The sequence below is a fragment of the Eptatretus burgeri genome, chromosome 2 (genome assembly GCF_056783735.1).
Source record: "Eptatretus burgeri isolate ZD-2024b chromosome 2, Ebu_testis_v1, whole genome shotgun sequence".
Taxonomy (NCBI): domain Eukaryota; kingdom Metazoa; phylum Chordata; class Myxini; order Myxiniformes; family Myxinidae; genus Eptatretus; species Eptatretus burgeri.
In genome coordinates, this window is record NC_140962.1 from 43,572,484 (window position 1) to 43,589,220 (window position 16,737).

The following is a 16,737-nucleotide window of genomic DNA, read 5'->3' on the forward strand; positions in this document are numbered from 1 at the left end:
ACGCCCTTCACTGTAAGAATGCGTCTTCGCAGAAGACCAAAAGAAGTAATCAATAAACACCAACACTGCACGGAACGCCTGCAGCACAGAGATAACCGCCACCCACTGTACAGGACGCACACGGCATATTCCTTTCAACCCATTTCTGCATCTAATACTTATATCTAGCTTGTTTTCAACCCGAATAATTACATCCAATATTTTCCTTCAATCCTGACACAGTTCAGAGCTGGCACCATGCACACCACCACCTGTGAAGATCACCACAATCACCGCATGCTCAGGCAGACTGGTGCACAGCCCCATAATAATTTATTATCGTACACAGAACGGAGCACGAATAGTACACATCTTCATTCAGGTCTGCACGCTGGTTCACAACGGCATCTTACTGTCAGTCTTCGCTCACCACCACGGCTGCAGATGTCACCCGCGGACGGCTGACATCCTCCCTCACCTCTGCCTCGCAGAGGTGTGCTGTACGGCCCTGGTAGCACGTCGTGTGGACAAAGCGAGCACATTGATCAGCGCTAACCGCGGTGCGCCAGGGGTGCCCGAGCGGGCATGCGGGGCCGAAGCAACCCTCAGCCGGTTGACGGGGCACGGCCCGGGAGTTCGGTGCAGGGCGATTCGTATCACGGTATTCGGAGTGAGAATTCCACAGCTCCGCGATCTCTCGCTGGATGTACCAATGGGACCGCTTCCGGCCATGGGAGCCAGACAGCGTGCCCGATTCGGGTGATGAAACATCACTTCGGGTCGTCGCCCCCGCCCTGCACTGCAGGGTCTGCAAAGGACGGATCATGAAGTCGTCCATGAGTCGTGAGGGTCGTCATCGTGGTTATACTCACCTTCCTTGCTGGTTTTGGATCGGTCTCTGCGTGCCCCGTCTTCTTCCTCTCCTTCACCGACTCGCCGCTGTTCCACGTGCCCACCTGACTCCACCTTCTGTTAACACTCCACCCACTCACTCTCGACTCTGCCTTCTTCACCCACTCACCGCTGGCTCCACCCAAAGTCCCTCCCTCACGCCTGACGGTCACGGCCATTCTCTGGATCTACGCTTAGCTGCACGACACGCCACGGAGCAAGAGAGACAACGCGCCAGCTGTCAAGGAGGGATCGTTCAGCAGAGCATCCCCCCCCCCCCAAAATGTACTGGGTGGGGCGTCGATCAATCATGCAAGGTATTGTGAGACAGTTAGTCTCATCTCCTCTCCTTTACTCCTCTTCGTGTGTGTGTGTGTGTGTGTGTGTGTGTGTGTGTGTGTGTGTGTGTGTGTGTGTGTGTGTGTGTGTGTGTGTGTGTGTGTGTGTGTCTGTGTGTGTGTGTGTGATGGCACCTGTCCTCGCTTAAGTTAAGATTGCAGAAGATATATCGGGATAGGTCTGGTCTGTCTGCTTTTGTAAGTTGCTTGTTTTATTGTCACACCACACATTTCTTGCTGTCTCTGCTCACACGCAACAATAAACTATGTTCGTTGTGCCACATATCTTTCCTCGCCGAACTGTAATAAATAATTGTGGAGAAATGTTCCCAGCTCATTTTTGTCTTTTCTTTCATTGATTCAGCATGGTCCATATCCTAGCCGAGCCGGGACTTTATTCCCAATGATCCATTATTTTAGCCTTTACGTCCTTGACAGCGTCGCTTGGCTGAATCTGACCCGATAAGGTGACCGGGTTCGGACAAGGCGTACCGAGGGCGTGTCCCCCGGTAATTAGGTCACGTGATTATTTTCACGTCGCCGGATAAACTGTAGACGGAGGACCCTAAGTCACGTGGTTGAGTTATTGGCGTTCATGGTCGGTTAACGACCCACCGCATCGTGGAGTTATCCGTGTGCGATGGCCAATGATTCCGGGGAGTCTGGTGGGAACCTGAGATAGCTTTCCCCCCTAGTAGTCTTCTCACCCAGATTATATATATATATATATATATATATATATATATATATATATATATATATATATATATATATATATATATATATATATATATATATAAATATATAACTGCAAGATCATAATCGTGAAGTTTCACGTCGACTGATGAAGCGGTTCCAGAGAAAACATTATTTAATATTTTTCTTCAATCCAATATGGCTGGATTGTCCATGAGGAAGAACTTTTTCTTCCTCATGGACAAGCGGTCATATGTGTTAAGGTTCTCCTCAATCTGTTCAGCCATTTCAGAGAAGATTTTTGAAGGTTTAAAAAATATATATATATATATATATATATATATATATATATATATATATATATATATATATATATACACATACACGACTGCCGAATCACATGACTGATGACATCAGGAATTTTTTTTTGTGGATCATTTTATTCTGAGATGCTCTCAAAATTGTTCATACTGATCAGATGAGACGTTCTACATATGCAATTTGATGTCATAACGAAGACACCGACTACGTCATGAAAAAACAAGTTTGAATTGTAAACATACCCCGTGGGAGTTCATTTCGTACAACTCTCAGGTGAGCGATAGCACGGACGACAGATAGTTTTAAAATCTGGTAAGATTTTCATCGCATCAGAAAAAGAAACCAGAACACCTCACAAGAGTGAGGCGAGTTTCATATCATCATTTGCGACTGAATTTTGTATTGGGCATCGCCCAGCGCACTTAATTATTATTATTTTTTTTAATAATAATTTTAAGAAAATGGGCCGAAAGGGCCGTTTCTCGGCCCAAAGGGCCATAATCTCACTTTGGGCTCAGTTAATGCCTGCGCGTATGTGTCTAGTATATGCCTGTCAATGTTCATCGAATTCTGTTCATGAATAATGGAGAAATAGACGTTAAAATGAACTGTACCCAAGAAAAGAGAGAACGCGAGCGGCACTTCGACCCCGTGGGGTGGAAGACCCCCACGGGGTAAAAATCATGCTCATTCACCATGAGGAGTACTTGCTATGTGCCAAGTTTCAATTTTTTTCCTTGATGAGGTTTCAGAGATAGAGGTCCAAAGTTTTACCGTTTTTCAAATATGGCTGTCACAACACGTGACCTATGACGTCACGTGGTCGTTGTCCTATGTTGTCAAAGAAATTTGTCATATGTTGTCCTGTTAGTCGATGTTGACCTCAACAATAATTAGCTAGTTGAATTCAGTGACCTGAAATATAAATCTTCTTCAAATTTCAAGTCAATCGGATTAAAATTGAGGATTTTAGAAATCTCACCTAAGTTGTTGACCTTTGGCCTATTTTGACCTTTTGACCTCAAAAGCAATTGGCTTCTTCCTTATGCCAAAGTCTACCATGTGGTGAAGTTTCGTGAAGATCGGTTTAAAATTGTGACCAGTAGTCGACAGACAGACAGACTAACAAAATCGACTAACCAATGTACTTGAAAAATCTTCGATTTCGCAAGTAACAAACCCAAACGCAGTCCCCTCTCCTTTAGCTAGAGTAACTATCTTTCTCGATATCATTTTTGGGCCCCATCTCTCAATGGTGAAAAATCGCTTAAAAATTTCTTGTAGTCAGACCCGGATCTTCACCAAAAAATCAAATCATTTTGTCCTCGTCACACACCCAACATGTCCACAAAATTCAATCCCAATCCATCCACAACTTTTTGAGATATCGTGCAAACAAAGATAGACAGACAGACAGACAGGGGTGAAAACATAACCTCCATCCATCTTTGGTGCTGGAGGTAATAACAGGAAAATTTCTAAATTAAAGAAAAAGGACATCAAGAATTTTTTTTTATCAGTTTTTTTTGAGTAAACATTTTATCAAAATGCATTTCAAATACAAGTCATTTGAAAGGGAGTTTCCAGCGCAGTTTATAGCTTTGCATAACACATGCTTTAGGGTGTGAGAACTGCTTGCTCAATAATGCATGACTACATATTTGTATTCATGGATTCAGGGGACAGGGATTAAGGGTAGGAGTGAGAGGTGCTTGGGAATTTAAGAGTTTACCTTGTCAATGCAAGCAAAAGTGCATAAACAGGTTCATATTCAGCTGAAGTCCCTGCCAAACTCAGGAAGAATTCAGCAGTTGAAAAATCGAGCACAGGTCACAATACAAGAAACAGCACTCGTACTTTTGCTTCGAGCTTGGCAGTGTGGGTCGAATTCCAGACCTAACTATGAACCGTCATACGGACAGATAGACACAAGCTGCGTCTCAACCTGTTGAACTGGAATTTATTAGACGCTCGTCTGATAAATGGAACAGGTCTTTCAGCCATGGCAAATCTCTGTCTCACCCTGTTACTCAAGAAGTATTGTCAAAGAACAACAACACCCATTTATTCCCATGGTCAGCCATTGGAAGAGGTTCTGCCTCTTGAACTTGTCGGCCTCACCGTCACAGCCGTGACCTCTCCTGGGCCCACCAAATGGCAAAGTTAGGCTCCAAAGCCAACTGCAGACTCGGCATTCTCGGTTAACCCAGGGAATTCCTGAAAAAAAAAATCAGAACTACTCATAATCCACAAGGATTTTGTCCATATCTCATTGGAGTACAATACTGCTTTCCCATATAGGGTCGTGCCCCACCAACACATCTCTCTTCTTACTCCCCTGCTCTCTCAGCTGTCTGACAATCTTCAGCTCCTTCAGAATGCATGTATCCTTCCAGTCTGCTTTCCAGGTTAAACCCCCAAAATCTGGGTTTTCTGCCGACCTTCAATCTTCCAACACTCCAACCCCTCTATTTTTTTTTTCCTCCCGTTTGACTTTCAGAGACTTTAATCACATTGTCCACCCCACGGCTTTAAGCATGTGGTGCCACCACCATCTCAGGTCACCTCTCCCTCCAATCTTTTCAATGCCGTTAACATTCCCACTCACTTCTGAGCTGTCTTGCTGAGCTTTGAACCTCAAGCCAGGTATAAACTGCCACCCTGGTGTTTCACAGGCAGGGCGAACAATCAATGTGTGCACCATGAATCAGATAAATGTTAAACTGGGTGTCCTGTCTGCTGGTATAAGATGGTGGATGTTGAAAATCCCTTAGTGTCCTTTCCTTTTTTCTCTCTCTATACATATACATATATATATATATATATATATATATATATATATATATATATATATATATATATATATATATATATATATATGACAAAGGCTCGTGGATGAGCTATCGCTGGCACACTGGCCAAATTTAATGTTCTTGGACTCTCAGGTCGAGTAGCCTGCATCAGAGTGGTGCCCCAACCAGGATTGTAACCTAAGCAAATGTAGCTGCCACGACAGCTTTACGGGCCTCAGTGAGGAAGATATCCACACACAAAACATACATTAACACAACACTCTTAATTGTTGTTTTCTCCTTCTCCCTTCCCAGTTTGTGTCCAACTTGTGAGTACATTACCATTTTTACTATCTCCTTGCTCTTTTATGAGCCTAGATTTTGTTTACAAAAATAAAAATAAAAAAAAATAAAACAGAAGCTGAAGCTAAGGGGCACCATGACCACAAGGGTACATAAAAACACAAAAACATTTACCAACAAGAAAAAGAGCAACGAGATTGCAGACCCTCACCAGCACTTCATTTGAGTGGTGTATTTTTATGGGTTTTAGGGTAAATACAATATGGCTGCCAAACCATGTGACCTATGATATAATGTGTGAACCTTTTGTTCCTCATGGACAAAAGGTGCTCGCTCATTTGTGTAAAGTTTTGGCTCGATCTGTGCAGCCACTTCAGAGAAGATTTTTGAAACATTTTTTAAACAATATGGCTGATGACATCATTAATTATTTTTCTGTGGACCATTTTATCCCTAGATGACCCTCAAAAATTTTAATTCTGACCGGATGTGGCATTCAACATATGCAATTATAACGTCACAACGATGACATCTATGATGTCATAAAAAAAAAATTCCGGCGATACAATAGTAGATGATAAATGGGGTTTCTGGGACATCCATTCAAATGAATGGGGGAAAAGGGGAAAACTTTCTGACTCAAGCCCCAAAAGCTCAAAATAGGAGCCTGATTTTTCTCCCCACCTATCCCCTTTCCCCCATACAAGCAAATGTAAAATAGGAGCCTGATTTTCTCCCCACCTATCCCCTTCCCTCCAATACAAGCAAATATAAAATTGAGTGATTTTCTCCCCACCTTTCCCCTTCCCTCCCATAAAAGCAAATGTAAAATTGAGACTATGAACGATTGAGACTTACTGATTAAAGCACTTCTTCCCTTTTACATTTTCATTCCACTCAAAGAGTGAACCAACTAATATTTGCCCATGTTCTTCTTTAGGGAATAACTTGATTTTCTTATAACATTCATTTCCATCGAGTATATTCACAAAGAATAAGTTGGAACTTGGTTCTTGGTACAAGTGTCTTTGTTGAGCAGAAATGAAATGATAAACTTCTCTTAATGCACTTATTTGACCACCTCCTGAGCGACATATCATTTTGAGATTGTAGTAAATTGTTTTTCCATTGTTCAATTGATAACCATCAAAGTTTTCAGTCCATTCAAGGATATTAATTTTTTTCTTTACATCCTCCAACTTATTTGTAATTAAATTTATCCGCTTATTTGTTTTATCTACTTTTACCGCAGTTATTTCTTCAATAACACTTATTTGATATTTCTCACATTCTTTGTTTCCCATTTAAATACCAAGGCTGATTACATCTCCACTCTTTGGTTTGGTTATTGCTTGGTTCTATCATTTATAAATCAGTAAAAATACGCCCTGAACACTTATACTTATAACCATAAGGGATACTCTTGATTCCATTCTCTAAAATATATATATTTTATCATCAAAAGCGCTGAATGCTTTCTTATTTATCTCTTCTGTATATAATTGATGTTTATAACTTCTTATTGTATTCATTTTTCTGTCCTCTTCCTTCTTCAAGGTTAAACAGTTGTAATAATGTTAAAAGTTTATTGTATCCTTCATTATATTTTTCTTTATTCCCTTTAGTTTATCACACCTTTCAATGTTATAATTATCAATATACGTAAAAGCATAAGACTTTGATCTCAATCCCATAAATTCGCTCATGACCTTCCCACCCAATTCATCTTTAAACTTACCAATAACCTTTTTATTCTTCGACGAAAACAACACATCACCTGACTTATAATTAATTGTATCATATATATATATATATATATATATATATATATATATATATATATATATATATATATATATATATATATATATATATATATATATTATCAATCATATCCTCATATACATCACTTGTCTTAATTTCTAATACAAAACTATCTGTGTCCATATACAACAATGACACATTATCCTTGTACTTTGATTTTAAATTAATATAGTAATAGTCATACATTAACGACTTTGAAAAGTCAAGAATTGATGTTCCTATATAAATACTCTCTTTTTTTCAAATGAATAGCACAAAAGTTCTCTGAAAACACCTCCGTTCGCTCAAAACTTGATCTATTAATTAACTTTGAAGCCTGTTTCCAAGATGTAGAAAGTCTTATGTTTTGTCGATTCCGAACATTTTCCATCGTCTTTCCAAATACAGCATTATTCATTAATTTATAAAAGTCCTTCTCAAAATCTGTTTTTCCTTCTGTTCTCCTTTTTGTATTAAAATCAATGACGGTTTAAATTTCAAAATCCTCTGAATTTTCCTCACTCTCAACCCAGCAGATAAATATTGTCTCAAGTTCCTTTGATGCAAAACATAACTTTCTTTATCATTTAATGTAGTAAGTACTTTTTTCTGGAGGTTTACCTTTCATATTAAATGACTGTTGGTAATCACTTAACCATTCTTTTATTGGACTTTCTTTATCAGGGGCATAAGGTAGGTCTTTATGTTTGTGATGAAGTTCTTATGAATATTTTAAATCAACCTCAAAATAATATCCAACTTCAGATTCATCCAATTATTTTTGAGAGGAGACAACAATATCTTGTAAAACTTTTCATAATGTTTTTCTTTAACCCATTTAAGTTTTCCATAAGGTAAAGATTGAGACATAGCCCACCCATACAAATTGTTGGCATCATAATACATCAGGTAAGAGTTCTCCTCATTCTTATTATAATCAGGAAGATATTTGTTATTTGCTTTAGCATATCTCTTGGAACATACTTGAGATATTCCTCCTCTTTTCGCCTTCTCTATCATTAAAAGCATATCTATACCGTTGATTAATTCCAAATTCTGTTTTGTCAGTTTTAACGTGGCACTCCAAGCCAAACCCGGGGCTGTGTAATAGTGAGTGGGGTCTAATCCACAAGAATTTTTTATTATGACAGACTGTTCTAAAAGTTTCAAACATCAGCCAATAACAATACATCAGTTTTAAGATAGAAATCATGATATTTTCCAAGATTCTTTATATTAAACTTCTCCCAAACCTTTTTAGCTTGTGCATAATCTCTATCGGAAATATGAGTTTTCTTTAACTTTCGATAGAAACTTTCCCTTGAAGGAAGTTGTGTTTCTTTAAACTTCTCAAATGAATCCATATAGTCATACGGATATATTCCCTTCTGTGATAAGAGATCAATCTCTTCTTGATTTGAGAAATGTGATTTAAGATTAAATGAAACATCTAAATGGTCTTGTTGTAAATGTGTAAAGGTCAAGGGTCTGGAAAGTTGTAAAGGTCGAAAGGTCGGAAAACGTCGAAAGCAGGGGTGGACAAATTTTTTCGCATGCGGGCTACATAAGAATTTTGGTATGTCGAAGGCCGCATGTCTGTCTTGTAAAAAAAAAAAATTCCCTCACCACCTCAATAATTTTCAAATTCATGATGCATCAACAGTTAGTGCCATTAAAATTTAATGCATCAAGACATTTTTGCATGATAATCACAGAGAAGCGAGTCGTGAGCTTGTGTTTGCCAGATTGTCCAAATGTCTGTTAAAGTAAAATAAAATAAAATAAAAAAACTTATGCAATGTAGTCTCTAAATATGTGGCTGTCACACGCAGGTTCTGGAAGTTAGCAGCTTTATAATTGCAGAATGAGACGGAGAACAATATAATATGACAAAATGGAGAAAAGAAATAAAAGCTTCACCGATTGCCCTCAGTTTTATGGGCATGAACACAACAAACTTAAAATAAAATTAAAAAAAACCAACCAAAAATAAATAATTAGCTGAATTAAATATATTCCTGTCGGGAAAACTAAATAACAAGGAATCCTCTTCAGGACCTTTGTACATTCTTCATTCGAGCAACCATCTCATGTGATTGTCGAGCTTTCTCTTCGTCAGACATGTTCATATATTTGGCTGCATGTTTGCTCCAAGTAGTCATACGTTTGCTTCATCCATAGGATGAATCTTCATAGGAAATTCACATGGTCGTAGGACTATGATCCGAAGCACAAAGCTAAGGCTCCACTGGAGTGATTGAATAAGAAGAAAATAAATATTCTTGAGTTGAACATTTATGGTGAGACTTGAAGATTGTAGTCCATCGACGATTCACATCAAACTTGGCAGAACGAGGGAAATTTTCAAGTGAAAAATGGGCAAAGATTTTATCATCTCACTGTGCAAAGCCGGAAGAGACATACCCAAAAAGACTTGTAGCAGTCATTGCTGCAAAGATACTTCCACCAAGTTCTGACCTAAGGAGTTGAATACTTTTGCAACCAGTGAATTTTGATTTGTACATGTTTTTGCAGGTACACCTGACATGTAACCTCCTTCAATTATAACAGTGTTTAATTTTATCGCTTCACTTGTGAATAAGAAATTGCATTGGAAATTTTTCTACACAATTAGTAATTCATATAAATGTGGCATTTTTGGTTGGGGTGAATGCTTTTGCAGGTAATTGTATCAGGTCTACAGGAGTTCCTAAAGGGTTTTAGAGGGCCTTGGGAGTCTTAGGGTAGATCGGGGTTCAATGTAATTAACATACACTCACATTCTGTTCAGACAGACAAAAGGACAGATAGACCCAATGCAATACTCTCTCCTCTGGCGAGGGCAACTAGCGAGTTCATACAACACCTTCACCTATGGGCTGATAGGAAGGCTAAGAGGAAGTGTCACTTTTCTTCAAGCTATCTAGCCTGGTTTGAATCCTGACCCAGCGATCAACTATCACCCTGGTGTTTCACGGGCAGGGCGATTCATCATCCCTTGAATGGATGTTCAACAGGCATCCCATCTGCCAACATTTGTTACCCTCGCTGAAGGAGAGAGTATTTCATTTGGGTCCATTTGTTTGTCGATCTGTCTGTCTGTCTGCACAGAACTTTCGTGTTTTTCTCTGCAACCGCTTTCAGATTGAGACGAAATTTTCACCATAGGAGCAACTCCTCATGTGGAATGTTATATTGACAATGATGTCATAGGTCATGTGGTGTGGCAGGCATGTTGGAAAAACGGAAAACCTTTGGACCTCTATCTCCTAAACCGCACCAAGGAAAAAATTGAAACTTGGCACATATATATATATATATATATATATATATATATATATATATATATATATATATATATATATATATATATATATATATATATATTCAATTGAAATAAAACAAAGATTTAAATGTCTTATAAAAAAAAATTGTGGAAGTTTATCACCATTGATGCAGTGTCTTACACACCACCTTATTTAATAGGTTCCATTTGTTCTTCACGACTGTTGTTTGTGTCCTTTATGGCATCTATAAATACAGTAGGTTTCCTGTTTGGAATGATTTTCAATTTGGTTTTCAAGACAGGCAAACTCCAAAAAAATAAAAATATATCTGCCCATGTGCGATCGGGACAAATTCAAAGCCAAATTACTGCGAAACTGCAGGTTCGTTTTCCGATTAGTGTTCAACATTTAATTATTCTTTGTTTGTATATGCAGCACAAGGCTGTGGTGTAGCATCATTGGCTGAGAGTATGGCTGTGCCGCTGATGTGCCAAATGTCTTCTGCTGGTTAGAGCAGGAATTTGGAATTTGGCCATGATGGCGGCGATAACTCATACTCTTCGCGAAGGACACCGTGGGATCTTTGACATCCACCAACTTTTGCCGGCAGACGAGACACCTGATTCACATCCATACGAGGGACAACACACATATTGATGAATCACCCTGCCTGGGAAACACCAGGATGCCTGGGAAACACCAGGATTATAGCTGGGTTGGGATTCTAACCCAGGCTAGACAGCTTAGAGGTGAGTGTTCGTACCTCGAGGCCATCCTGTCAGCCCACAACATTCAATTGAAATTAAAAGTTGTTACTCCATCATAAACTGACGTTTATAGATGGACGGACAGACAGACACGTGAACCTGTTGCTCAACCACGCTTTTCACTTGGCATGAGCGGGGTAACAATGACACAAAGAAGCAAAGGTAGAAACAACAACAACAACAAAAAAATGAAATATAAAGAAGGAATTAGAAAACAATTAAAAACAGAAGCGAGAAGGATGTGGAAGATACGTTTCATTTCTCATGCACATCTTTCACGTAACGAAACACCATGCATTCTGATACGAAATGAAAAAGGACCCACAATATATTTTGCAACAGTAGGCCACGATGTTCCACTACCCTGGCAAAATTCCAAATTACTGTCCAAACCGACAGCACTGTGCCACAAAGTTGCAACCTTTCCAGCTATGGTCGTTACCCAACAATGCTCACGATGCGGCACGAGTGCCCTGATGGTCTGTGAAGAACAATTACAGGCATACCTTCACCTTGACTTTTGCGTGACCCCAACTACATGCATGGTTTATTTGTTTTTTTTCTATTACAACACGTGCTCCATTCATATCAAGTACTTTAGGCTAACATTACACGAGGCTACGTATGCCTATGATGATGGAACACGTTACCCTCAGATATCACGAATGATGCACAAGTATCACCACTTACTGGATCCACACTAAAATAACCGTCGGTGACATGTTTCTTTGAGAGTCCAAATAGGTAGAAAGTAATGACTGCAGCTGCATAATCCAAAACAAACCATGTTAACCTTTTGAACACTAGCGGCTGGTTTACACGACCGCTATTCAAACATCTACAGACCTGAGTGACTGGATTTTTTTCCAGGGAGCCTAGGGTGGGGGAGCCAAAAGTCCAAAGGGCAAAAAAAAAGACGATATCTTTTTCTTAATTGTCAGCATTTCATCAATAAAACACCATAACTGCTACGAGCAGCTGTGCAGTCATGGAGTGTCCCATCCCACTGCCAGGAATACGGCAGCTGCAGTACTCTACTGATCTGGAATCGATTAGATGCTTGTCTGATAATTGGGACACGTCCTTCAAACCTGGCAAATCTGCCTCACCATATCACTCATGAAGGATAGACAAACCTATCTATTTTCATGATCAGCCACTGGAAGAGGTTTAGTCTCTTGGACTTCCAGGCCTCATAATCAGCCATTACTCCAACTGGGCTGAAAATATTGGGAAGCTGATTTCCAAAGACAGCTGCATCGGGGCATCCTCCTTCATTCCATTAAAATAAATAAACAAATAAATCAATCAATCAGAACTATTCTCAGCTGACAAAGCGTTTGCCTCGAGCTCAATGGAGTCCTGCTCACACTGCGCCCCACCATGTGACCCTCCTGAGAAACTCTCGGATGTATTTTTTTTCTGCGAGTAACCCTCATCCAGTCAAACTTTCAAAAGATAGGCTGACTAAACACCATAACTCCTTTGTTGCTCACTTCTCCAGTCTATACAAGTGCATTCCAGGGGTCATTCTCTCCTCCTGGACTTCAAGCAGGCAATACACAGCCTTGTTCGTTCCCACATTATATTTATTCATCTCCGTTGAATCTGCCCCGTCCTAAACTCTTACTTTCAGGTTGATGTATTTCCATTGATCATCTCGCGCTTTTTCTTTTCTTCCTGTGTATTCATTCCCTTGCTTCATGTTCAAATGCTGCCCCATTTGTCCCACCATCACATCATTCCCTCGGTCAATTTGCTATTTTATGAGCCTTGATCTTGTAAGTAAAAACATTAATTGCTCAACCCCTGAACTTTTGACCCACCCATAAAGGCTGCTCAGCTTTGCCACGTTAAAGCACCACAAAGTGATTGGCACAAATGCTCAGTCCTTGTGGCTGGTATTTTCAACGAGTCCATTGGTAATGGGGGGATGTGCACAGACGAGTCAAACACATTTCCCCATGAAACAAAGCCACGACGCAAAAGTAATATGGCATCAAAATTGCTATGGTCATTAATATGGTCATTTATGGTATCAAAAGTAGATTTTCCTACCCTCCCTCTCCCTCGAAAAAAGCATTCGGTCTTCAACTCTAAAATAACAGTACTTACAATAGTTAATCAAGTATTGTATCTGTATCATGAGTTCAAATCCCACTCAGCTGTTGAATTAATACCAGGTGGGGTTGATTCTGCCCGTCATCCTTCCGAGGTCGGCAAAATGAGTGCCAACATGCTGGTATCCTGTGTCAGAGTGGTGACCCGTCCAGGATTGTGTCCACTAGCCAAGGAGACTGGTTAGGCAGAACCAACGCTCTGCACAGAGTATGGTCCCAATGGATGAATGGGATGGATGAATGGGATGGATGGATGGATGGTATCTGGACGTGCTCCATCATACTCTTTGGACCAATGAATTCATCAAGTCCTCTTAGACATCTGATGCAGCATTTGTGGAGTCATCAAGACTGAACGCTCCACTGGGAAGGGGTAAGGGGACTTTTAGGCCACCTTTGAGTACCAACCATTCTCCGGGTGACGACGACGAGCAGTTCAGCAGGAATGGAGTTCAGAATCAGGGCATTAATAAATTACTTATTTGGCAACAGAGTTAAGTATTCTGTATACCAAGCAATTAAAAAAAACAAAACAAAAAAAACACCTCCCCCCCACCACCACCCGAGTCAACTAATAAACTTTTTTCCAGCCAACTAATAGCAAACTTTCAAACCTGGAAGAAGAGGTTCCTCCGTTCGATGAACCGTTTGTCAATTAAAAAAAAAAAAAATCAACTCAACAAACGGCATCGCGGGTAAATTAGCGATCAACAGTGCAGGAGGAGAACGAGGAAAGGAAACTCGGGTTAAATCTGAGCCTCGTCGCCCTCGCCAGATTTTACACGGCAAAGAAACTGAAGATCACGTGCGGGCCACACCTACACAAACAGGTGAGAGGCTTGAGCGATAAACGATATAAACTCCACCAAAGATTAAATAAACACCACGAGAAGTAAACATTATCAAGGTGGTAACAGCTTGGTTCGTGCCACCAACAAACACGAAGTTTCACACGACGCTTCACCTTGACTGTCCTCGTGCAGCATCATCGTGCAGGTGCGCGAATTGGAATTCCTTCCGGCGGGATTGTCTGCGTCTACCTGGAGGCGTCGATCATCATCATCATCATCATCGTCATCATCATCGTCGTGAGCAGATTCGAACCTCATGACCGGGAAATTGCCTGACGTCGCCACACCTTGGGAAGGAAGGACTAAGGAGACAGGAATGCGGATACGAGGAGTTCTATAGGCTCGAACAGGGCGGTCCTTGTAGATGGGACGATTGGTCTCTCACCAGTCACCATGGTGATGGTGGTGGTGGTGGTGGATCTGCGTGTCCTTCCACATACCCGCTCGCTGGGTTCCTTCACGTGGCACAGGTGCGGTTTTCTCCTGGAGGTTTTGTTAATTACACGCACTTTGGTACCCAAAGTGCAACCACTTGTTCTTAAAGTGAGGTGTCGTTGAGATCTTCATTGGGAGCAGCTTGTTTCTCTCTGAATGTTTGTGCGTGCTTGTCCCGAACCCTGCGGCTTGAGAAGATTTTTTTTACAATGACTGGCCTCAAACATAACACGTGGCCATCCCAGGTTCCCAGATTCCCAGGTTCAAATACAAACAACCTGGTGTTTCTCAGGTAGGGTGATTCATCGATGTGCGTCTTCCCTCAGATGGTCATGAAACGGCGTTGATGGTCGTTTAAAAAATCCCAGTGTCCTTTTATGAAGAGTAGGCAAGCCATCTCCAGCACCTTGAACAAATTCCTGCCCTAACTACTGCTGGGAGAGGGATGGAAAACCGCTCAGCATGGCTCTTGGGCAAGAAACTGCTTCGGCAGAGCCAACAGTCCGCAATACAGTGGACGGCACATCCAACACAGTGGATACCTCCTGCAGTCCTGGACCATTGATTGGCACGAGGCATTACACGGGAAATCTCAGTCATTGCAGAGGCAAACCATTTGCTCACCTGTGCATTTGGTTCCGACTAAACCTGCAGTGACATACCTGCGGCAGTGCTACATCTCCGAGCATGCCCTCCTTCGGATGGACACGTAAATTCGGTTAATCCGTCTGCATCAACATCACGGATGTTAAAGATCCCATGGCATGTCTTGAAAAGAGTAAGCCATTGTGTGGCGGTACCCTATCTGCTTCGAGATGAAATGGATGTTGATGTTGACAGCATTTCATTTGTAATTTATAATAAATATTTTGCATTCTTTGTCCAAGTTTTTTCTTCAATAAACATTAAGGGGATTATACATAGAAATATTGAATGATTTGATGCATTGCGTATGTAGTATGTAGATCTATGTATAATTTGGTAAATGTGTTTGTTGTATGAGATTGTAGATTACCTTTGTTTTGTCTGTATTCATTTTTTTTTTCCACTACAAGATAAAGGCTCAAGGAAAAAGTGAGGAGATTGAGGGTATGAACAGCATTCTTCCAGAGTAGGGAAATGGGAGCAGCCTCGAGATACAAGCAAGGGAATCAACGAGACAGAGACAACTCAAGATTGTGCAACACCTGCTTAATGCCGTGGAGGGAAGAGTGGAATAGCACAGCCTCTCGAAGGTGGTTCTATAGATGGGAGATGCAAGGAACAAAAGAGTTGAGGTATGCTGTAGGCTTGAATTTTGGAAATTTTCTCATGAAGAGGTTACTGGAAGAACGCATGCATCCTGGAGTTGTTCGAGAAGGTCAGGCAGCTGTGTGAGCCGAGGGAGCAACACTGGAGAAGAGGCGGTAAGACTTGTCTGTGATGTGAGAGCAGCAGACCTTGTGCTTTGGCCTCAGAGGGAGGTTCCCGTGGTGTTGAGAACTTTAGATTCCACAGAATCTATAGAAGAGAGCAGCACTCCATTGAACAACGGATGAAGGCCTTGTCGACTGTAAACAGCTTGACTTTTTCAAGGAAAGACTTGGAACGACGAAGGGTATCCAATCTCCGGCTGTCTTTGGAAGCCAGCATTGTTATATGTTAGAGAACGTGAGGCCTTGGAGGTCAAGAGACTTTCCTCCAGTGGCTGTCCATTTTAATATATAGGCGAGTTCAATCGACGATCCTTCCAAAGCGACAGGGTGAGACGGTGAGCTTTTCCAGGATTTAAGGACAAGTTCCAGTAATAAGATGAACACGTAAACATTTCCGGATCACCAAAGAGCGATGCAGCTGCTATCTGCTGCGCAGTGAGATAAGGTACTACACGATAGTGCGGAGACATCTTTAAAAAGGATGCAATCAGAGACCTTTGACGTAAAAAAGGTACAAGTGGGGTGACAATCATCAGTCTCAGTTGGAGAAATCTTTTAGGATCCTCATTTTGCAGCATTAGCAAAATGTCAATGCTTATTTGGTCTCGGCCTAACATTGAAATTGCACAACGAAACCTTCCTTATAAGATTCAATGGCATCATGAAAGCAAAAATTTTTGGGCTCCGTTGAATTACAACAACCGATACTCATGTGTTCATTTACATGGCAATAATTGCC

General features: G+C 40.8%; 1 protein-coding gene across 5 annotated transcripts in view; it reads right to left on the bottom strand.

Annotated features, from left to right (window-relative positions):
- The window catches only part of LOC147031926 (sodium- and chloride-dependent glycine transporter 1-like), a 100,737-nt gene extending 86,140 nt beyond the window's left edge, over positions 1-14,597 (bottom strand). For 2 of the 5 annotated variants that reach the window (XM_085869153.1, XM_085869154.1), the window contains exons 1-2: positions 14,262-14,597; positions 4,347-4,442 (exon numbers count right to left, since the gene is read on the bottom strand). In XM_085869153.1, coding sequence (XP_085725279.1) covers positions 4,347-4,442; positions 14,262-14,406 — 241 coding nt within the window. In that variant the 5' untranslated portion in view covers positions 14,407-14,597. Of the gene's footprint in view, positions 1-4,346; positions 4,443-13,911; positions 14,054-14,261 lie in introns of those variants that run through there. The other 3 variants (XM_085869156.1, XM_085869155.1, XM_085869157.1) reach the window with 3 other exon arrangements.
- Between the last annotated feature and the right edge of the window lie 2,140 nt (positions 14,598-16,737).